The 25,122-nt window shown below is 34.3% G+C and overlaps 1 protein-coding gene across 1 annotated transcript in view; it reads left to right on the top strand.

The window, feature by feature from the left end:
* The window catches only part of LOC110031679 (chloride channel protein CLC-d), a 42,782-nt gene extending 18,274 nt beyond the window's left edge, over positions 1-24,508 (top strand). The window contains exons 7-23 of the mRNA XM_020735009.1: positions 1,687-1,775; positions 7,694-7,834; positions 7,921-7,991; positions 8,159-8,238; positions 8,330-8,479; positions 8,617-8,676; positions 8,783-8,857; positions 14,405-14,556; positions 20,077-20,212; positions 20,285-20,416; positions 20,518-20,595; positions 20,699-20,754; positions 20,900-20,980; positions 21,061-21,217; positions 21,318-21,419; positions 21,495-21,541; positions 24,255-24,508. Of these exons, the coding sequence (XP_020590668.1) occupies positions 1,687-1,775; positions 7,694-7,834; positions 7,921-7,991; positions 8,159-8,238; positions 8,330-8,479; positions 8,617-8,676; positions 8,783-8,857; positions 14,405-14,556; positions 20,077-20,212; positions 20,285-20,416; positions 20,518-20,595; positions 20,699-20,754; positions 20,900-20,980; positions 21,061-21,217; positions 21,318-21,419; positions 21,495-21,541; positions 24,255-24,339 (1,692 nt within the window). The 3' untranslated portion in view covers positions 24,340-24,508. The remainder of the gene's footprint in view (positions 1-1,686; positions 1,776-7,693; positions 7,835-7,920; positions 7,992-8,158; positions 8,239-8,329; positions 8,480-8,616; positions 8,677-8,782; positions 8,858-14,404; positions 14,557-20,076; positions 20,213-20,284; positions 20,417-20,517; positions 20,596-20,698; positions 20,755-20,899; positions 20,981-21,060; positions 21,218-21,317; positions 21,420-21,494; positions 21,542-24,254) is intronic.
* Positions 24,509-25,122: the final 614 nt, after the last annotated feature.

Genomic DNA, 25,122 nt, shown 5'->3' with positions numbered 1-25,122 from the left:
TAGTGTATGTACTAAAAATTGAGTGAATCTATGAGGTCTTTAGTAATCCAAATTGATTGGAATGAGTCAAAACTAGAATATCAGTTGATTGACCATAAACTTTGAAAGGTTTCTATTGGGTGTATGTTAGGGGTGTAAACGAACCGAACACGAACGAACAAAGCTTGTGTTCGTGTTCGATTCGTTTGAAATAAGCTCGTGTTTGAAATTGTTCGTGAAGTTACTGTTCGTGTTCGTTTCTTAACGAATGAGTCGAACACGAGCTATTCGCGAACAACAAGCTAGTTTGACATCCCTAATATTAATATATAAAAATTAATTATATAACTTATATTATATAAATATATAATATATATCTCAGCATATTACTAATATAGTATATTAATATACTATTATTATTATTATTTTACTATATATTATAATTTATAAAATTTAATTTTTTATATATAATTATTTTAAATTATTTTATTTTTCGAACAATAACGATTCGAACACGAACGAACGCATCATTGTTCGTGTTTGGTTCATTTAACTAACCGAACAAAAATAATTTATTCATGTTCGTCTCGTCTACTTATCGAACAAATCGAACACAAACTCATTGACGAACCGAACACGAACTGTTCGCGAACAACGAGCTTTTTTGACAGCCCTAGTGTATGTGCCGCAATAGAAGATCTAAGTGTGTATGTTTGAAAGATATCTCCTAAATAGGCTAGAGAGAATAGGTGAGATATAAAGGATCCTAGTGTGAAGAATGCACCCAAAAATCGTGTTAACATACACTTCTATAGATTGGCTTGCTGTGGCAAGGCTTCTCAAAGATTTGTATTGCTTAAAGCTCAACTTTTAACTGAATTATGCACGATAGACTACTTCCTGAGAATGCGAACAGATGATGAAAGTTGTGGATGGTAATTCATACTTGCAAGTTGCATATGGACGCTGCTGCTGGTACTTGCTCAGCTATTAACGGCATTGATAAAAACCTGGTAAATAAAAATCCATTTTCACATTATAAAGTAAAGAATATTATTTTTTGAACTTACAGGAATTATGTTTTAATAATTGATGATCTTGTTATGGCTACATTGCTGCATATACAATTGTTTGGAAAAATCATCCTCAATTGTATGGCTACTCACGGATGGTTGGTTAATATGGAGAAAATGAGATTGTGGGAAGTCAACAGTGTGGAGCGTGTCATTTTTTTTTGGTTGAGAAATGTGTGTCCAAGCTTCTGAGGGACATGTAGGAAACAAAGGAGTAGGCGTTTATGCTGTGTGGTGGATGCTAGCTGTTTGGATTTATTAACTTGCCCTTGCTAAACTTTGTTTTTATCATATTATCATTAATTTGGTTGAAAAAATAAGCCCATTGTTTCTCTTTCTCTCTTTCATGATTTAATTTATCTCAATCAAAATAGGAAGGAACTGAAGTAAGTTCTTCTGAATACATCAATGATTTTTTTCAGTCTTTTGCATGCATGCTTGGTGCTGCAATATCTAATGCAAGTATAAATCTTTCAATTTCCTCCACGGGCCATTGAATATCATGCTTTTCAATGGTTAGTGCTTGCATTGAAACTTAACGGATATCAATACAGACTATCCTTATGATTTGACTCCTGTATATAATTTTGATTTGATGTAACTTTTTTTTCTTCATTTTTTTGGTTTTTGAAAGGTGACCTGTGGATGTGCAGCTGGGGTTGCTGCTGCTTTTAGAGCTCCAGTTGGCGGCGTGCTCTTTGCTTTAGAAGAAGTAACATCTTGGTAGGCATGATTTCTTTTGACTGCAAGTCATGCTACATGATGCCTCAGCAACAGTATGCTTACTTGGATTTCACTCACGGTCCTATGACCGGCCTTTAGCACTATCGATATCTTCTCTTATTTTGAATGTTCTCGCCGTTCATATTTTATAACATTGTCAATTCGTGCTTATAATGCACCATGTTAAGCCTGATTCACCCAATCCCATCCTTCTATTATCAATAGTTTATTGAGTTTTTTCATGTTATCATCTGCAATCCATGTAATTTACTGTTTTTGGTTTTGGTTGCTTAAAAGGAAGGCCTAGTCATGTCTTCATTCAGGCAATTTGCTACATTTAAGCTTTCTTCTTTTTAATCCTCCATTTTTTAATACTTGATGCTTACCCTACAAAATGTAGTCAATTTCTTTAATTATCTAATATTCTTGCATTTCATTTTGTTTAAAAGAAATTTGAACATCTTAAACCATTCACATATTTTCATGAAATTGATTCTTAGAGCTTGGTGTTTAAAAATTTATTTGGTAAGTTTGGCATGTAGCTACCAACTTTCCAAAATAGTGACTTTTCGTTTATTATAAATCATTGAAGGAATGAAATCCAATTCTGCTGGAAAACAACTAAGGCCTATACGTTCTTATTGTATCATGTTCTTACTCCATCGAATTTTGAAGAAAACTGGTTAAAGAATCTTCTCTTTTTATTTAATGTTGAACTATTCTTTTCTAGTTGAATTTTAATTTTTTTTCAAATAATACTTTGTCCATACATTTATTGATTTCACAAAAAAAGTCAGCTAGAGGAGATTCGATCCACATGACCTAGCATATCAATCTTTTATGTTTTTGATGCAATGAATATTTATTCGGCGAATTTACATGCATGACAGTTAAAATCCACTCTCTTTATGCATTTATTTGCTAATTCTATGAACTACTCCTTTAATTAACTATTTAGACAACATTACAAATATTGCTATTTTCTGCTTCCATTAATTCCCATAGTTTCCTCCATCCCCTCCCTTGGCCACATCTCCTCTGCATCCCTACCCTGTGACCCCTCTACTTTTATCTCAAGCTTTGAAATTCTTGTTTTTAGACCTCTATAAGAGACATTTGCTAATGATATAGGATGAAAATTTTATGATTTTAGGGTCGCTTCAGATCTGTATATATATCTCTTTCTCTGAGTTCATTTGCACCTTCATGGACCTAAGTTAGAGAAGAAATCTTTTGGATAATAGGTTGTATAGAACTCACAAAATGGCGGAGCTGTCATTTATAGGAGAGGGGAATCTATCAGTACGCATTTTATTGGAGGAGAGACATCTATTTGGTTTATGTTACGTCTATGCCTAGTATAAGGGCAAATTTGTATTTTGTATTCGTAAGGGCAATTTAGCCTTTTATTATTATTATTGTCGGATATAAATATGATTATTATTTTTATGGTTAGTTTTTATGCATGAGATTGAGTTGTGAGTCTTGGGTTTAGGGTTTGTGAGAGATTTCCTACCTCTCGAATTCTAGGAATTGGGCGAGATCACCTACCTCTCGAATCATAGGTGTTTATTTTTGTATTTCGGTTGAGTTGTTTGAATTATTAAAATAAGAAATATTTTTTGTACTAATTTATTTGGAGACTTGTGTCAATTCTTATACTATCCAGAATAAAAATCGACATGATTCTTCACAGAAATTAGTGCAAAGTAGATTTCTTATTTCAATAAATTAAACAACTCAATGAGAATACAAAAATAAGCACCTCCGATTCGAGAGTAGGAGATCTCTCCTAATTCCCTACAATTTGAGCGGTTGGAAATCTTTCCCATGCCCTAAACCTAAGACTTACAACTCAATCTCATGCATAAAAACTAACCCTAAATATAATAAGCCTATTTATATCCAACAACAATAATAATAAAAGACTAAATTATCTTTAGTCGTACAAAAGACGAACTTGCCCTTAGACTAGGCATGGATGTAACATCTTGGTAGGCATGATATCTTTTGGCTGCAAATCATGCTACATGCTGCCTCAGCAACAATATGCTTACTTGGATTTCACTCATGGTCTTATGACCAGCCTTAAGCACTAATAGATATCCTCTATTATTTTAAATGTTCTCACCACTATTATTTTATAACTTTGTGCATTAGTGAACTATGTTATGCCTGATTCACCCAATCCCATCTTTCTGTTATTAATAGTTTATTGAGTTTTTTTAACGTTATCTTCTGCAATCCATGTAATTTACTGGTTTTGGTTTTGGTTGTTTAAAGGGAAGACCTAGTCATGTCATTCAGGCCTAGTCATGTCATCATTCACACAATTTGCTGCGTTTAAGCTTTCTTCATTTCTCTCCTTCATCTTTTAATACTTGATCCTTACCCTGCAATAGGTAGTCAATTTCTTTAACTGATCTAATATTCTTGCATTTCATTTTGCTAAAAAGAAATTTGAATATCTTAAACCATTCACCTACTTTCATGAAACTGATCCTTAGAGCTTGGTATCTAAAATGTTATTTGGTAAATTTGGCATGTAGCAACCAACATTTCAAAATAGTTACTTTTCATTTATTATAATGATAGACGGAATAAAATCCAATTTTGCGGACAAACAACTAAGGCCTATATGCTCTTATTGTATCATGTTCTTACTCCATCGAATTTTGAAGAAAACTGATCAAGGAGTCTTCTCGTTTTATTTAATGTTGAAATATTATTTTCTTATTGGATTTTAACTTTTTCTTTTCAAATACTTCTTTGTCCATACATTTATGGATTTCACATAAAACTCAGCTAGAGGAGATTCAATCCATGTGACATGGCATATCAATCTTTTATGTTTCTGATGCAATGAATATTTATTCGGCGGATTTACATGCATGACACTTAAATCCACTTTCTTTATGCATTTATCTGCTAATTCTATGGAATACTCCTTTATCAATTAACTATTTAGACAATATTACAATTATTACTATTTTTCGCTTCCATTAATTCCCATAGTTTTCTCCATCCCCTCACTTGGCCACATCTCCTCTGCATCCCTACCCTATTGCACCGCACTGGAGAAAGAGCCCCTGTGACCCCTCTAATTTTCTCTCAAGCTATGAAATTCTTGTTTTTAGAATCTTGACTAGTTTTAGACCTCTGTAAGAGACATTTGCTAATGATATAGCGTGAAAAGTTTTTTATTTTAGGGTAGCTTCGGATCTCTATATATCTCTCTCTCTCTGAGTTTTTTTACACCTTCATTGACCTAAGATAGAAAAGAAATCTTTTGGATAATAGGTTCTATAGAACTCACAAAACGACGTTGGTGTCATTTATAGGACAAGTGAAGCTATTAGTACACATTTTATGGGAGGAGAGACATCTGTTTGGTTTGTGTTACGTCTATGCCTGGTCTAAGGCAATTTAGTCTTTTATTATTATTGTTATTGTTGGGTATAAATAGACTTATTATATTTAGGGCTAGCTTTTATGCATGAGATTGAGTTATGAATTTTAGATTTAGGGGTTAGGAGAGATTTCCTACCTCTCGAATTATAGGAATTGGGAGGGATCAGGATCACCTACCTCTCGAATCGAATCGTAGGTGCTTATTTTTTGATCCTCGTTGAGTTGTTTGAATTATTGAAATAAAAAACTGTTTTGTACTAATTTTTGTGGAGAATCGTGTTGGTTTTGTGTGAAACTCCACTATCTTGTTCATTATTTCTTGCATTTCCCTTGTGTGCTTAAATTTATCCTCCATTCGACTTTTTAAGGAAAAAAATCTATTTTCTATGGCGATGAACATTTCTTCCATCTTGAATTTGATTTGGTTCACACCTTTTTCTAATTTATCCTCCAAAGCATCTACTTTCTTTACTGTTATTGTTTCTTTTAGGATTTCTAAACTCGCGATCTTGTGGTTGGCTTCCCAGCTAGCTTGCATCCCAACAGGAATTCGTAATTCTGTTATTAGCTTCCCATTACATGAGCTTTCGTTCCGAGGGTACGCCTGATTTGGTCGCTGACTTCTGGGGACTTGGATGTTGACACCAGCATCTCGCTAGTGTATTGCGAGGACAGAGTGGAAGGAGGAGAAAGACAGAAGTTTGTGGTCTTTGTACGTCGCAGTCCCTATGTGGCCATCTTAGCTAGCTCTAATCTCGTCTGTGTTGGGAAGACAGAGGAGAAAAAGGACCAGAGTTGCGGATCCTCGACTGGCTGTAATTCTTTTGAAGGCTTGCCTATTTAGCTCTAATCTCGACCGTAAGCAACGACGGAGCAGAAGGAAGATAAAGGAGTTTTGGGTCTCGGTAAGCCATGATTCCTTTGTTTCAAGGCCTTCCCAGCTCGCTCTGATCGCAACTGTATGCAAATGGCGCGGGAGGAGGGGAAGAAGGGAGTTTCGGGTCTCAGTAAGCCACGATTCCTTCGTTTTTCGACATGCCTTGCATGCGGCTATGTTACGCAGGAGGAGATAAATGATGGGAGCTTCGGGTCTCTGTAAACCACAATTCCTTCATGACGGGGCCTTCCCGGCTCGCTCTGATTGTGATTTTATGCAAACGGTGTGGGAGGAGGCGAAGAAGGGAGTTTCGGGTCTCAATAAGTCGTGATCCGTTCATCGCTTGCCTTGCAATGGTTGTACTCGCGGAAAAAATGGGAAAGAGACGACACAACTTACGAAAGACGCGTGTTACAACTTTCTGTAGGTTGCGATCAAGTCAAGGCCTTCTTTGCTAGGATTTGATGTCGGAGGTGTTCAGTCACAAAGGAACTTCTGAGCTCTCAGAAACATGCTCTGATATCAATTTGATATGATTCAAAACGAAAATCGAAACAATTCTCCACAAAAACTAGTATCAAACAAATTTTTTATTTCAGTAATTTAAAAAACTCAATGAGAATACTTAGATAAGCACCTACGATTCAAGATGTACGTGATTTCTCCCAATTCCTACAATTCGAGAGGTTGGAATTCTCTCCCAAACCCTAAACCTAAGACTCAAAACTCAATCTCATGCATAAAAACTAACCCTAGACATAATAAACATATTTATACCCAATAACAGTAATAATAAAAGACTAAAGTGCTCTTAGCCATACAAAAGACAAACTTTCCCTTAAATTAGGCATAGACGTAACAGTTTGTTTTTGAGGGAGACTGGCAATAATTGTGGTAAAACAGACATCAAACTTCAGTAGACATGAAAGTCTCTTAACTTAAGATATCTAAATCTTGCTCCAATCTTTTAGTCATCTTCTATTCCGTCTTCTAATTCTCTCACCTCTTTTGAAAGCTTTCACCAACACAAACAAATGAAAGCATATGAAACCTACTGAAAGAATAAAATAAGAGGCTCACTTTTACTAATGAGCATTCTTCTGTGCCCATTTTTTTTCCACCATTGCTATGTTCTCTAGGAACTTCATTATTCTTCATGTACCAAAAATTAGACTTTTATCAAATCTTTATTCATCATCATAATATTACAAATTAGAAACTATTTTAGAAATCGACTTTGAGAATCAAACAACTGCTCTACAAAATGCTTGACCAGGAAAGGCACTCGTGGTGTGGATGCATGTGAGGGGACGGAGGAAGTCTGTTGGATTAATGTTATTTTTTATGTTGTTTGAATATTGAGAAATAGAAAGATTAAATTGTAGAATTGGGTGTTAAATATGCAACTAGAGAAGATTTAAGTGTATGTATGTAAGTTCTATTTATTAATTTTGAGATTAGTTGTTTGCTAAATCAACCCTGCAGTTCATGATCCATTGCACAGCTGATGGTGCTCAGTCACGTTTTAAAGCTCTTCTATGTTTTTCATTTATTTCTAACATGTTTTGGCCAGTCTCTTTTGAATTCTATAGCTTTTTATTTACTTGTTGCATGCATTTTATGCCTAAAGGTGGCGGAGCCAGCTTATGTGGAGAGTGTTTTTTACATCTGCTATCGTGGCTGTTGTGGTAAGAACTGCAATGGCCTGGTGTAAGAGTGGAAAGTGTGGCCATTTTGGGTCTGGTGGCTTTATCATCTGGGATATATCTGGGTTAGTACTTTTTGTGATATTAAAAGTTATTCCTTATTTTGTTTCACACTGATCTTGCATTCTAATTAATTTTGTTAATGACAAAGTGGTCAAGAAGATTATTCATTTCAGGAGTTACTGCCCATGGCTATAATCGGCATTATTGGAGGCCTTTTGGGTATGTTTCTTTTATGATACATATTCTAATCATTTCCTTAAACCACTGTCACTCTTTAAGTGCTGTTTTTTTTTTAAATCAATTTTTTACTTGTCTTCATATCAGACTTTTACCAATTAGCTAGGTATTTTTGCAGAATTGTTTTATTTATTTTTTTTACCTTTTAGGGGCTCTGTTCAATCAGCTCACTCTGTATATATCTAGCTGGCGCAGAAACTGTCTACATAAAAAGGGGAATAAGATCAGGGTATGCTACAGCCCGTCACTAGAAGTTTCTTCTGTTAGCATGCATCTGATGATGGAAAACTAATACTACTTTTTGTTTTGTATTGTCACAGATAATTGAAGTTTTACTTATATCTCTTATGACATCAGTAATTTCTTTTGGTTTACCACTTCTAAGGAAATGCAGCCCATGCCCTAATTCAGAAACCAATCCTGATATTGAATGTCCTCGCCCACCTGGAATTGATGGAAATTTCGTAAATGTAAGATATATTTGAACTTTTTTTTTCCGGGTGATCCGGCTGACTTTACAATCTACAGCTGTACATTGGTTTATATTATGTCCCTTCTTATTTGTTTCTTGTTTTTATTTTTTTCATGTTACTTATGTTGCAAGCAGTTTTTCTGCAGCACAAACAAAGAATACAATGATCTTGCAACCATTTTTTTCAATACCCAGGTTCTTTTTTAAGAGCTTAGCCTTTTTTAAGTATCGTACACCTTTATTTTTTTTTTAACCACGCAGTTCTTTTTATATTCAAATAGTGAACATATCTTCTGTGCAGGATGATGCAATTCGAAATTTATTTAGTGCAAAAACATTTCACGAGTATAGTGCCCAAAGCCTTCTTACCTTTTTGGTACTTAACTTTCCTAGCTGCATTTATTTATTGCTGACTTTCTGGCAATCTTTAAACGGTGATTCTTGTTTCTTTTGTAATTATTAGCTTAGACTGGTGTCAGTCATTCATTTTACTGTATATTTTGTGGCGCGGCTAGTTCCATTTTCACTTACCCTTTAAATTATATTGTTAATTGATTTTTGATGGATATTAAAAAGCTTCAATATATATATACCTACATATTATTAATTTCTAGGATATTATAAGAAATTGATTCTCTTATTCCATTTATGTTATCTTTGTTTGCGGGATTTCCTTAGTTAGAATTACCCAGATAACCGAATTTACCATGTTTTTCCATCACTATGTGAAGTTCTCAATGAAGTATGGATGTGAAAAATTTTATTTGAAATTTTTTCGTTCAAATATTTCTTATTATTCTTTATTTTTACACATTTTGGGGAAGGATAAGTGACACCGTTCTAGGACTCCTAACAAGTATTTGGGAAGTGGATACGGGGAGGTGGTTGTGGGACAGCAAGGGAATGAAAATATGAGAGACCTATTATGTTTGGATGGGGATAGGTTGTTGAAAACAGCGAGAAGAACCACGAAACGACAATGTATGGGCAACAAGTTGGTTCCACCGCCTATTCCTAAGCAAGATACAAATCGACCACTTGTTAAAATGAAATGATACAATATTCCAAAGAGCATAAAACATATAACATCTCCCCAATAATAACAATTATCGGTAAAAGTTTTACTTAGTAAAATAGGAAATAAAATGGATATAAATGAATAAGAAATAAACCAAAAAGAAAAAAAAATGGGGTGTTTACATACATAGCTCTCTAAACATCTTTATTTATGAATCTCACACTATAAACTTTTGATTTACGAATAAAGCACTTCGGTTATCGTCTGTCACATACTCTCGCAAAGCTCATCTCTCCCGCACTCACCACAGCTTTCTTTGGAATCCTCTCAGCGATCCATTTCTCCCACATAAAACCATCCCGCCGGCAACACTTTACCTGCTCTCTCTACTGTCCAAGCAGCCCACCACTCCACCCAGCAAATCACGCTGCCAGAGACAGCAGCTCCATCATTTCTTTCTCCAAACATCTCCGACAAGCTTGAGAATCAGCTGCCCATTTATTCCCAGCCGCATCGAATCCTCTCTCGACCCAGCTTCATCTTCTCCCCACTAAATTTCTATCTTTCGCATGCCCATCCTCACAGCGGCTTTCCTTAGCCTCATGCACTCTAATACCGGCAGGAAGAAGCTGCTAAGATGCAGTCGCAGCGAGATGACAGTGTGGAAGCCGACAATTCATTTTTGCCGCAGTGAGAGACCGTCTGACTGAAAGGAAGTCAGAATGCGTCGGCATGTGGCCAAGTGCAGGATATATAGATGAGCCGGAGTATGTTCACGGAAGTTAACGGAAGTGTTTTATCCATAAATTAAAATTGTTGAGTGTGAGATATGCAAATAAAGATGTTTAGAGTTATAGTATGTGAAAACTTCCCAAAATATAGGTTGAAATTTAATGAAATCGATAAGCTCCAAGAAAATGCCTGGTGGCTGCTATTGTAGGATCGTGATACCGTGAAATGTTGGATCCTGTTTCGTGGAATTCCATTCTGCATTCTTGCGCGCACGAACGGCTTCCACGTCATTTTCCTCAGATAGGAGAGACTTCTTCTCTAAATGGGCATGGATTCCATTGTCGAATGTTCTTTCTCATAAAATACCTAAGGAGATCTAAAGCTGCATTTCATCACTCCTTTATTGCCATCGGTCTGGCACTCAATTATGTCTATATCGATTCAAGAGACTGACACTTCTCATTCTATTGCACATTCAAGAACTGTATTGTGCCCAATTCATTTGTTTAAAATCCAGTCAATCGAATTTCTTCGCTACCATAGCTATGGTACCTTAAATTACACTTGCAAGTATTTGATATTCCAATTCACGAAAGGAAGAAGAGAAAAAAGCGAGGAGGGGGGAGGGGGGAGGGAATTTGTGTATCTAGTGATTCTCCTGTGTGTCAGCCCTGAGCCTTCTGCTTGCACTGGTGCCAAAATTACTTTTTGCATACCTCCTTTATGGTTTCTTCTTTTTCTCCCTGATTTCAATGGCGAGTGTGAACCAATTGGTTTAGGCCTTACCCTTTTTTTTCTTCTTTCTAAAAAATGGTATTATTTTACATTATACTCTCATAACCTTTCACCAAACTACTTGCATGAATTATATAAAATTTCCTTACCATACGAAATCAAAATTTTGTACTCACGGTACTTCAATAGTTTTTTTTTTTTTAATGAGTAGTTTAACTTTTGATTGCATTGAATTTTGCATTGATGAAACTTTGGTGAAACTCGTTATGTCCTGTTTAAATTTATATATTTAAATTATCACGACTCGACTCAGAGCTTGAAATTAACCAAGTCTTGTACAAATGGTCAAACGATGGAAATTAAAATTTTGTATATTTATTTATAATTAACATTTAGTTAATGAAATAGTCATTAAGGAAAGTAAATTAAAGTAGTACAGTTAAATTTCATTATTAGGGTTGTGAATGAACCAATGCACTCGATGACCAACTTGAACTTGACTCGATTAAGGTTCGATCATGTTCGCTCAAATTAATAAATAAACATGCTTGAACGATTTTTAAAAGCTCGAATCTTAAACGAATTGAACATGAACATAGTCGAACTTGTTCATATGTTCACGAGCAAACTCATTTGTCATTCAACAAGTAACTTGTTAAATACTTGATATTAAGCTCGATAATAACTCGTATTATATATAATATACACTATTTAATTAAAATTTAATTAAAATTTAATTAGTTAGAATTTATTTAATTATAGATTTAATAGTAATACATTATTTTATCAATAATTTTTTTAGTACAATTATTAATTATATACTTATTTTTATTAATAAGTGAATGATAATTTAGAATAAAATATTTACAGTTAAAGAGTGTCATAAAAGATTTTTCTTGTGAAGTTTTCATAACCTTGAATGTAATGGGTTCATCTTTTATGGCCATCACACTGCAATTATCAATAATATTAATATGGATTGCTTTATTGCTATTATTATTTTTATTAATATGATTAAGTAAATGATCATCTCTATAAATTTTCAGATCAATTTAATTCTTTCACTTCCAAAATTTGAACTAGTGTAGTTCTATCAGTATGAATTATGTAGATGATTATTAAAGTTCAAAGAATTTAGAGTTCATAATCGACAAATTAGTAGCTGCAATTAGAATTACAATATTATTTATTAAATTTTTTATATGAAAAACTAAATTTTCGTTTGAATTTTTAACTCGTTTATTAGCTCATTTAAATGCTCGTTCACTTGTCATAAACAAATCAAATAAAAATCAAGTTCAAATATTAAAAAGGTTAAACAAATCAAGCTTGATCAATGTATGAAAGCTCGACACAAGCTCAAGTCAAACATGAACAACTTATAATTAGGCCAAGCCAAGTCCGAACAATGATGTACTCGGCTCGATGTGGCTTGTTTACAACCCTACTCATTACTGATTCACCACACTTTTCATAAACATTTCATCTTCTGTCGCTTTTCTTTTAAATCACTTAATTAAATATGAAATATTAGTTTAAAAAAACGAGCTAACGATAACCAATGAATACTCAAACTTCTAGACTACAACAACATAATGAAAGAGAATAATATGCATGTCAAATAAATCCTTAATAAATCAGTAATAAAACATTTAATAGTTTATGAATATGATCACTTACTATATTTTATAATATTTATCATTTATATTTGTACAACTGTCACAGGAGCATAGTCTAAATATTATACCAGCTAAGATATTTTAATATCAATATTTTTTTTCATTTACATGTATGTGTATCTAAGTGTTCTTCTGCTAGTATTATAAACAAGTGAACTCCACCACAGCAAAGCATGCACATGCCAACATAATATAACGCATTATCTAGTATAAAAGTCAATATACTTGTATAATATTCAATATCTATAATAATTTAAACAGTGTTAAGTGCATGTTATTTCTACAATTTGAACAAAATTCAATAGAGTCATAAATAATGAGTATGCAGTGTTATAAATATAGCAATAATGATAAATACATTTGGTTGAGAAGTAAAATATTACTATAGCATAAGAATATGAGTACTTGCCTCAAAACCATATGACTTGTCTTAAATCTTCAAACACGTTTAATCTTGTCTCCAATAGTTAGCTACCTAAAATATAATAAAAAATAATATTTTAAGAATATTATTAATTATGTTCAATCAATCTTTTAATTAATTATGTTATTTTAATTATTAATTAGAAACTTTTATTTTAAGTCTTCAGGTTACTTTAATTTGACTAACAAAATTACAACTTACTGAACATCTATGATTTATATTTTATTTAGTATTCAATTAATGTTCACTTTAAATTTAATAAGTAATTGTAAACTTTATTTTTATATTTATACTATTATTATTATAATATATTATGTTATTACATAAATACAAATTTAAGAAATTATATTATTAAAATATAGAAGTTATAATTTATACCTCAATAGCTTGCTACCGCTTCCTTCCCTCTCCCTCGCACGACTTCGCCTCCACCTCTGTTCTTCTACTCGATGCTTCTTCACCTTTTTCTTCCTATTCGAGTGAAACAAAATCTCACGGACTTTCCTTCTTGACTTATCTATCCCGCACGCTTGGGCTTCACTTTTTCTTCGCACCAGAGCCGCTCGACACCTCTTCCTTAGGCTTCAATCAAAAACTTTGTCGTCCTCATTAAGCCTAGTGTCACATCTCCTTATGTTCGATGATCACATACGTCGTTGTCAGTTGTCGTCTTCACCTTCGGCATTGATTGATGCATGAGGAAGCTTGAGCCCGGCTCGTCGATTTTCTGCCTCATACGTGTTGATTGACTCCCCCGGTAAGTCATTCTCACTTAGGGTCGGCTCCTGCCTCTCTATCTCACCTCTGTCTCTGCCTCTGCCTCTGCCTTCCTCATACATGATAATTTATAGGACGAATCACCCCTTCACGTTCTCGGCCAATCTCTTCAGCTCCCTCTTTTCGATCTCGAGGAGATAAAATGAGGTGTTACGTAAGTTAAAGTAGCTGCATGCTTCAAGATATTTACATAAAGGGAAAAAAGTAAAGAAAGAACAATCCAAATAAAACTTAAGAAAACTCTTCTTTACGATAGAGTGATGTTCCCAGTAACTTGTGCTCCTGTACTCTGTATGATGGCTCCAAGTGTTTAGTGTCTGGCGATTTAAAGGAAGAAATATGGTAGTGCAAATTTAATATAAAAGCTTACTTTAGACATTCAAAATCAAAAGCCTTAAGAACAAATTTCCGTACTTATGTCGTTCCTAAACCTCTTCCATCTTCCAGGATATTCATGTTGATACTTCGAGAAGAAAAGAAGATAGTAATTATAAGTTAGTATATTGGAAATTCGAAAACAAATTGCCCTTGTAATTTTTTTCTCTTAATCCATTGCAGGTTATGTTTTATTCTTTGGCTGTGGTGACATTTGGAGCTGCTGTTCCTGCTGGCCAGTTTGTTCCTGGAATAATGATTGGTTCAACTTATGGACGGCTTGTGGGGATTTTTGTGGTTAAATATTACATGAAACTAAATGTCGATGAAGGAACGTGAGTATAATATTCTTCTATCTAATTATGGCTTGTCCTTCTAATATTCTTTAAATTTCAGTTTGATTTTGCTATTAGCCAATGAGCAGAAGCTCTTTCTTGTTCTGGCCTCACCTTTAAAATTTGATATGGAAGGAAATTGGAAGCTTAGTATTACGTGAGGCTAAATATCTATCAGGAAATATGAGAATTTGATTTTGATGCATTTTCTCCTAATATTCCTCAAATTTGGGTAATGATTCTTCTCCATTTCCACCGATATAACTATGGCGCACAGTAATGATTCTTCTCCATTTCCACCGATATAACTATAGCGCACTGTGCGTCCAATGTTATTAGCTTGTGTTCAGTAGGATGGGCTCAGTTTCTGAGATGAAAGAAAATATGAAAAACTAAAGATGTAAAGTTCGCTCTCATGCATTTTTCTTTCAATCAAATATCGGTTGTCCAATTCCCTATTGCTTTGTAGGACCAAATTGGCAGCATCAATTCGCCATGCACTATCAGATATTTCTGGTCCTTTCAAATTATGAAGTTATAATATTATTTGCTCATGTTAAGCAACAAAACAAGTTCCAGATGTAAATTGGCAGACATTCTGAGAGTAATAGATAAAACAAAAGAATCATTGTTTATGTCAGGTCAACATTCAGTATGGTTGGGATACCTTTACTCGGAGCTTAGTTTAACTTGTTTAAGGCAATTTTCTGGACGCTCGTGAGAATATTGGCTCTGACTCTACAAATTTCTCTTTAGTTCTATTTGTTCATGTCATTAACATGGAATTACATTCTTCCGTTGGGTCATATTGTAAATTTGTAATAAATGATCTTATTTCACTTATGAGGGAGTCAATGATAAATACATCACTTTCTGCTAACTCATAACAGTTTATGCACGTATATTAAAATTTTGATGAGAGCCAGCACAATTTTTTCATCTCCAAATAGACAGTTTCCATAAATCAATGTATGTTGCACTTGAAAGTCCTAGGGTGGGTTCTCCAATGTGTAACTTTGGCGTGTCTAGAAACACATAAAAGATGATAATTTGTATCAATTTTATACTTTTTAATTTTGACTAAGATTTAGTGGCTTTTGACGCAAAATTAGAATATATGGTTCTTTTATTCAAATGATAGTACGAAAGTTTTTGAATTTTGAAATTCCTTCAACATCTGAGAACAAATATAGAACAAATAGAAACAACTTTTTTGACTCCTAAACGCGCTCTCCCGGTTATTTTTTATTATTATTATTATTATTATTATTATTAAAATTCAGTTATTATAGTGTAAATGAGCCGAGCCGGCTCGAACTTGGCTCACTATCGAGCTCTCGAGTCGAGCTTGTTTAGTCACGAGCTTGTGGTCAAGCTCAAACTCAAGCTCATATATTAAACGAGCTCGAGTTTGAGTATAGTAAAACTTGGTTCGTAAGTCTGCGAGCTGACTGAGCAAAACTTAAGTATTTATAATTAAGTAATTAATATAATAAATAAAAATAAAATTATGACTTGTGTTTGAAAAATTCATTGGAATTAAAAAAAAGGAAAAGTTGGCTTTGCATTCAATGCACTCATAAATGTACTAATAAATTAAATATATAAAATATCCAGTATTTATTTATTTCTCATACGTTTCTTCTACCAGCACGATTCCCCATGGCTAGGGTTGTCAAAAAACTCGTTGTTCCTGAACAGCTCGTGTTCGGATTATTCGTTAAGTAAATGAGCCGAACATGAACAACCTTTTATTCGCTCATGTTCGGCTCGTTTTAGCTCAAAATAAAGAAATTATATATATATATATATATATATATATATAATTTATATTTATATTTAAGTTTAAATCATAACATCTTGTATGGGCATGTGGTCATCTTGTTTTGTACAGATTTCGTGCAGGTTCGAATTCAACACTTTACATCTATTTTTTTCAATTAATTTTAATGAGCCAATTTTAATTCAAACACTGGCAATATTTAAATTGAGTGGAAAACAGAAACGCTGTTCACGAGCCAATTTCGAACACGAGCAATTTCGAACGAGTCGAACATGAGCCAAGCCTGAGCTCTCTCAATTTCGACTCGTTTACAACCCTATTCATGGCCAATCTCAGCGATGCTTCCTTTGGCGAGCTCTAGCCTTGAACCACGAACGCGGGCATGAGTTTTTCGAGTCAAGCTTTTGAGCTTGTTAATAAACTGACGGTTCTTGTTTGAGCTCATAATACGGGCTCAACACGAGCTCGAGCTTGAGTTCGAGTTGCTTGTTTTGCAAACTAGCCAAGCTCAAGTTGACTTTGACTTGAGCTTGACTCGGCTTGGCACCCTAGTTAAAATCAAAACCACAGGTAAAATTACATAAACCAATCAAGTCTCATTGGCTACAAACCCACTTTTTAAGTTATATTGAAATTTGTGGACAAATGATAGTTATGCTATTCATTTTAGCTCTTTTTTCAGCCTAATACCTCTGAATCATAAGCGGCCAAGCCGTGTTGCTTTGAAGCATTTAATGAAATAGGTATGTCCATTCCCATGTCAATAAATAAGTTGACTCTCTTGAAAGAATCTCCTTAGTTTGTCACCTTGATTTGTTCGGCAGGTAACCCGTGATTTCTCGTCATGCTCTTTGGATCAAACCCTCCATTTAGCATGTTTGGTTCACAAATAGACGTTGGATGATGGAATCAAGGATCTTATTGAGTTTGTCTTCATCAACCCCACCATTCTTATCTCAATGAAATTCAAACCTACATATTAAATCTAAGCCTAAGAAATCTTTTTAATCTAGAATGCTTTTCATGAGCAAGAGGGATAATCAACTATGCGTCATTACCCCATATATAGTTCGACCTAGATCATTTTAAACCAAGGTCTAATGTAAAGAGAAATTCTATTAAAATGAAGTTATCAATCTCAAGGAAAACTAATATTAAGTATTCTCTTGTATGTCAAGGAGGTTTCTTTTTTAGCAGTTAAATTTTTGTGACTCCCCATTTGGAAGACTTTTCTTTCTATCATTGTCTAGGTTGCCTAGGGTTACAATTTTCTGTGCATAACATATTCTAAGTTAACTAATTGTCATGTCCATAGCATTAGAGATTGCTAGGTGATTCATTTTCCCATCATATAAAAATAATGTGACAGAGTGTACTGCATTGTAAAATAAACTGAGCTGGCGACTTTGTATCAACCTCTTTATTATAGAATTCAGGGTTTATTGTTCCAAATAGAGCTATGTTTTTATTTTTGCTCACATTACAAATCTTAAATAAAGCTACAAACTAATGATATGTTCTCAAAACATGATTGTGACGCATAGGAAAAATTCAACTTTATAGTTCCCTCATAAAATCATCAATTTCGTTGTCACTAAAGCCACCCTCTAGTTCCACACAATATCCATGGAAGAGGTTTATACCTCCTACTTATGTTATCGATTCCTCAGGTATCACATATAGGGTAAAAACCACAAAAAACAGCTTTATATAGCTCTATAACCACATGTCACGACAAGAACATGAAATCAATCTCAAATTTCATAGTATTTACTAGGGTAAGCAATGAAAATATGAAGTTGGGCTGGGAGACAAGATGCGGGCGAGGAAGGCAGGTCACGGGAAACGCGGAACCTGTGAAGCGGCACTCTGTGATTTAGAGCCGATTGAATTGGCTAGTTGCTAAACTGGCCAGCATGGATCTTGGTCCAACCCCTTCTGGATCGGTCAGTCTTCTTAGAAGCGAGAGATATCGCGTATCCACCATTCAAGCGTCTATTTCCCACCTCTTCTTCCCTTCCTTTTCTGGTTGCCGCCCAAGGGCGCGACTTCCCCTTCCTATTTTACTATTAGCTATTACATATGTGGGTGTTTGTTGAATTATGGTTATGTTTTGGTGAGTTTCATTTCAGATTTCGGTAGAAGTATTTGTTTTTCCTTGTGAGGGTTGTATTTGACTACATGCGGTGCTTGGACTCAATCCTTCTCCAATGTGGTGTTCTATCCCCTCTAATTTCCTCCCTACCTCTTCCCCCTTATCTCCCCTTAGCCGTCGGCCAACCCTACTCCTCTCCATTGGCTTGGGCCCCTTTCCCTGCAATAGTACCTGTTATAAGACTTCTATCAAAATATGTATCCCGCTCTAAGGTTGTGCTCTGACTGTATCTTATTCCGAGGTTTTGTTGTATTCTCTCTGATTTTCTCCCTATCTCTTCCCCTTTATTTCCCCTTAGCTGTTGGCCACTCCTACTCCTACCTGTTGGCCTGCCTCCCCATTTCCAGCAGCAGCATTTGCTGTACAGCCTATTTAGCTGCCAACCAGCTCCCTGTCGCCTCCTTCCCTAGCCATACATATTGTCCTTCCTCTCCAGCCACACTGTACAGCTACTAACCCTTCCTAATCCCTTATAACCTACCAACACATCCTGCAGCCTCTCCCAATTCCACCGCCAACCAACCTATCCTTTTCTCCCCCACTCCTAGCCACTTGCCACCACCATCCCTATCTTCCAACGCCTATTCCCCATTCCCTACCACTACTACTCTCAACTACCATGCCGACACCACTGCCGTTTTCGGATCTTCTCTTTGATCCTAACCGGATACTGGAGTTTGTTGTGTTTTATTTTCATTTTGAGTCGTTTTGTAACCATAATTCATTTGCTTAGTAAAAATTGCGTCCATTTCCATTGGTTTTAGCTAGTTCCGGTATCAAAATAATTCTGCTTGATTGCTAACCTTCCATATCCTGCTACGGAAATAAAGGATTCCACAGCCTTAGGGAGAAGAGAAAGGATCTGGAACATACGTTGTACTAGGGAATCTAATGAGTGCTGTACCACAATAACTTGTAGAAGAAAAAATCATATCTTTGTAGAAGGCAAAATTAAAATCCAATAAGGTGATTAGAATCGTCATAGGCATGTTTTAAAACAGAGAAAAACCTGAAACGATCGTACTAATGAATTTTTCTTTTATGTGGCCACTTGGACTGCAGACCTACCGCAGGCTTCACTACATTTTCCGGTTTACTGCTCCATTTGCATCATTGTGACTGAATTTTGAAAACTGGGTTTTATAGGTAAATCATAAGATTCGGAGGTTCAATATTTTGATGATTAATAATGAGTGTGCATCAGAGCTGAATATTTGTTAAGCAGCCCGATCCTAGGCTAATAATGCTTACTCTCTATGTTGGAAGTGAACTTGTTATCTTCCTTAGTATGTTGTTAACACACTATTTTTGAATGGAAAATACTATTTTTATAATTACGATCATTTCCATTAGTTACAACATTTGCCATGAATTAGGTTCATTTTTGGCATTCAAATTAGTCTTTTTTTTTTTCAATGCAATTTTAAGCTTTAATTAAACAGGCAATTTATTTTCCCTCATTGCATATTTTTTTTAATGTTTCTGTTGCTTTGCACACAGATCTTGCTTATAATAAAATTTATTATTGACAAAAAACGGATTATTGTATGATTTTCCTATTGATAAATCACCTGTTGTGTAGTTATGCACTGCTTGGCGCAGCTTCATTTCTTGGAGGGTCTATGAGAATGACGGTGTCCTTGTGTGTTATTATGGTTGAGATCACAAACAACTTAAAACTTCTTCCTCTAATCATGCTCGTTCTTCTTATATCCAAGGTATTATTTTTAGGTCTATGTAACTGTGATTTACAACTTATTGGAAGAGAGTTCTGAGTCATATTTTGTCAGGCTGTCGGTGATTTTTTCAATGAAGGATTGTATGAGGAGCAGGCTCGCTTGAGGGGCATCCCTTTGCTTGAATCTAGGCCTAAACAGCTTATGCGAAATATGATAGCACAGGAGGCTTGCAAGAATCAACAAGTAAAACTCTTTTCATTATAATTCTGTCAAAATTGACAATTTTTTAAAAAAATTTTTCATTTCGTGATTTTTTGGAATGTCATATTTTGGGTATCAAGCAGGTTATATCCTTTCATCGCATTGTTAAAGTTTCCGAAATATTATATGTTTTAAGAAGCAACAAGCACAATGGCTTTCCGGTGAGTTTATTTTGTACAGTATGCATTTATTTAGCAACATTTTAATGGGTAGTTTTAATTTTTTTTCCTACCTAATCCTTATCACACTCTTTGTTAATCAAAGGTGGTAAGTCATGGACGGAATGGGGAAGAACTTGTAATCGGCCTTATGCTTCGTAGGTATGGCCCACTAACCTACTGTGTTTCAGCAGTTGTGTTTGTACTCTGATATGATGCAATTTTTAGATTGTAGTTTTGGTTTTCCTTTTTTGTTGAGATTTATGCATGGGAAGCCTGATTTTCCTTCGTCTCTGTTCTGTTTAAGCCACTTATTGGTACTTCTACATTCAAAGATAGATTTCCAGAGCAGCCCTTTTCCTTGTGATCCTAGTGGTGTAACAAGCAGGTATGTTGTTTCCTAACATTTTTTTCTCATATTTATCCCTTCCAAGCATTTTACAAGTGTTGATTTTTTTTTTTAATCAGGCACATCTGGACCGATTTTGTGAAACCTATTTCTAGCAAGGGAATGACCATTGATGACATCCATCTCACGGAGGATGAGAAGGAAATGTATCTAGATCTTGCCCCCTTCCTAAATCCTTGCCCATATATAGTACCAGAGGACATGTCTTTGGCGAAGGTGACTTATTTTGATTTCAGGGATTATTTATGTACTTTTTTAATTGAGAAGAGATGGAGTTTTTTTTTTCCTTATTTATTTATTTGATCCAATTGTATAGGTGTACAATCTTTTTCGACAATTGGGACTGAGGCACATCTTTGTTGTACCACGCCCTTCTCGAGTCATTGGTTTGATCACCAGGAAGGATTTGTTATTTGAGGTACTCTACTGAACTGTTCAAATGGCGAGCCTCTTTAAGAAATTTGACACTTTGCATGCTGCTTGGATTTTTCAGGAGAATGATAATTCAGCTGCCATGGAACTTCAAACCACCAGTGTAAGGTCTTACTGCTGCCTTTTCTAAATAAAATTCTCTTTATAGTTTGTTAACCAATTGCTTAATTAGTTTTGCTTATTAGGAACACAGATATAAAAAATGCAAATTTTTTGCGAACTAAAAAAATTGCTTCCTTAGCTTCCACCTTTTTTTTTCCTCTCAACACTCATGCATCCCGCATATGCAAGACCTTAAATTCGAAACCTCTTAGTTGAAAGGCAAGGCTCTCAACAACTAAACCAAAGTGACTTTTGACCGATCTACGGAGTACCTAGTGAATTAGGGATGAAATATTATAATTCTAAAATATATTTTATAAATTTTATAACTAGAGTTTTTCCACGGTTTAGCACTACTCCCTAGGTATTTTATGCAAGTGCACATATCGTTTAAGTAATATAAAACTTTCTTTAGTCTAAAGTATCGATCCCACATGTAAGACAGTTAATCGTAAAGACTTAAGGAAAGCTCTATCTGAATTTAAGTAGTCTTAGCTAGGAAATAAGTTTGATTTAAAGTGAGATAGTGAATTCTATCAAAGTATCATTGATCCTCTAAATTTACTACAACAACAATAACAACAACAACAACAAAGCCTTAATCCCACTAGGTGGGGTTGGCTACATGCATGAATCCTTTCCTTTTTCTCCATTGCGCCCTATTTAGTGTCATATTTTCATTTAGTTCTAATCCTCTAAATTTACTAATAAGCTAATTTTAGTAAAGTCAAATAAAGTAAGATAGTTCAAGCTATTAAAAATACCATCCACTTGCAATGAAATTAGTAATATGTGTAGAAGTAGAAGACCTAGAAATGATATTGAAATTTTGTGACATATAGGGGCATTCATTTTCCTTACTCTTTTTCAAGTGCACAAAGAAATTAGGCTTAACTAAGAAAGTGTTTATGTCTGTCACCCTAAAAACCTCAAAGTTACCCCCATTAAATGTATCTCCCTATGTATTTGCTCTGATTTACGGATTACTTTTTCTTCACCTCAAAGATTAATGAGGTTTTTCTTAGTTGTTAACTCCATCGCCTTCCCAGATCTTAATGGAATCACAACAAATATTAACACACCAAATGATCGGATTGATATGTAAATGAAGATTTAAGTAAAAGCCATCACAAGCATGAGTAAAAATTAATTCTAAATGAATCCACATACTATTGCATCACAAGAGGAAGGAGTAAATATTTTCTCAGAGTGCATGAATAAAACACAAGAACTAATCATCTTATAATAAATAAAAGTTAGACAAGATGAATTCACACTATTACAACACAATGTTTAACAAAATACTTATCTTTCTCCCTGAGAAAAGAATTGAAAACTTCTCTCCAGGTGATCTCTGAGTCCTCCTTGCACTGCTACAACAATCCCTTACTAATTTCTCTCACATCTCTCAAAAGAAATGCAGTAAGAGAAATGAATACCTAGATCTCTCCTCCCATTTCTTGCACGCCTTGGCTTTCTTTCTACTTCACAAAATGTTCTCCTCCTTCCGTTTGAACTGCCTCCCCCTGAAAATAACCCCCAAATTCGTGTAAAACTGTTCCAAAAACTGTCTAGGACAGTTCTGACGCCTAGGCGCCAGTCTGTGGCGCCTTGGAGTCACTTGCTCGGATAGCCAGGTAAAACAACTGGTGCCTAGTTGCCAGTATGTGGCACCAAAGCGTCATCTTCTTGGGAATTTTGGGAAAGTCCGACGCCTAAGTGCCTATATATGGCGCATTGGAGTGGTGTCTAGGCGCCAGTTTAATGTTTCCTCCGTCTCCGTTTTTTCTCTAATTCGTTCAAATTCTCTTACCTTTAATACCTGCAACAAAAATATGAAAATACATTTCCTTAAAATGCAATATCATCAAAAATAAATATTAAATATAAAATAAAAATTAACATGTTATGGGACAGCAACTTTCAAATATATATATATACATGCTAGTGAAAAATATAAGTTATTAAATTTACAGACCCTTATGTTGTGTGGGTGGAAGGGTTGTTATTCTTCATTTGCTGTGATTTTAATACTATATTTGAAACTATGCAAACCTTTAAATTAATAACTAGCCAATATGCTCTTTATTTGGGTGATAAAACTATCGCTCTCATACAATCATAGATTTTCATTTGCATGCTAGCATGCAAAGTTCTCTATAATTAATTTTTTCTGCCTTTGATACTTCTATTATTTTGATCAGAATATAAAAAATCTAGACACAGATATCTCTCTCTTTTTATTTTATTCGAAGAAAGGGATGAAAAATTCATTTTGAATATTCAAAATTATTCATTCGTATAGCTTGGTGATTTCAATGAATTTAATTGTAATTTTTAAGAATATATAGAGATTTAATTTTGATTTTTCAACTTTATTTATCCTCCAGCTTTTATGCCCTCCTATATAGGAGATTTACATACATGCCACCCATCTTCTATGTATTTACATATCTAACACCTAAATGTTGCATTTAACATTTATACCACCCAAATCTTTTCGTATCAGGTAAAAAATAGCACTATTTTAACTTTTAAGACGTAAAATGTGTTTTTTAATGCATGGTTAGGTGGTATATATATATATATATATATATAATGAACTTTAGGTGCTAGATATGTAAATACATAAGAATTAGATCAAAACCCAAAATAATTCATGATCATTGCTAATGAACATGCTGTCTGCTGTATCAGTTAATTCATGTTTTATTGACAGAGCTACAGCGGCTAATAGAAGTTCAGGTGGTCCGCACGAACATCTGCAACACCCTCTTCTAGATAGTCATCTGATACAAAGGTAGATAACAGGCATCAAGTTCATTATATTCTTGAAGGTGAAAATAAGAGGATTTAAAGCAACCAATATGTAAAAAATTGCAGCAGAGGTACAGAAACTTGAAAATTACAGTACTAACATGTTTTTGTTTTCCTGTGTATTTTTTTTAGAATATTTAATTATTAAAACCCTTAATATTCTTTTTATATTTTGTTTCTTTTCGTTTTTAGAGTTTCACGTCACGATTTATAAAGGATTTTATTTCATTAATTTCTATTTTTTTTATTCTTAAAAATAATTATTTAGTTGGAATTATTTTTTATTTTAAAATTAAAGGGTAATTGCATGCATGGAACTTGAAACATTGCTATTTACAGAACGAACCTGTCCATTTTTCAATTTCTTACTCATATTTTCGAAATTCACTAAAAAATTTCAACCCATATTTTATTTTTTTTACATGCAAACCACCTGAAATATTGATAGGTGATTTTTTTTTTTAACCTCCGAATCTGCCACGGTCAAACAATTGAAAATTTGTTAAAAATGAAAAAAATATGGGTTGTGATTTCATCATGAATTTTGATATTTGAGTGAGTTTGAAAAATGGATGAAAGAGGGTGGTTGATTAGTAAAAAGTAAGTTTTGGGTGGTCTATATGTAATTGTACCATAATAACAATGTTTAAATTGCTATTTATGTAAATATTTTAAATTAAAATATAAGTGAAATTTCCAATATCCAAATTTCTTGTTCTAACCTTTTTATTTCCTAGCAAAAGGTTTTTAAAATCTTGAAAGTTTAAGTG

This window comes from Phalaenopsis equestris, unplaced genomic scaffold (assembly GCF_001263595.1).
Source record: "Phalaenopsis equestris unplaced genomic scaffold, ASM126359v1 Scaffold000840, whole genome shotgun sequence".
Classification (NCBI taxonomy): Eukaryota; Viridiplantae; Streptophyta; class Magnoliopsida; order Asparagales; family Orchidaceae; genus Phalaenopsis; species Phalaenopsis equestris.
This window is presented reverse-complemented; position numbering and strand designations above follow the sequence as displayed.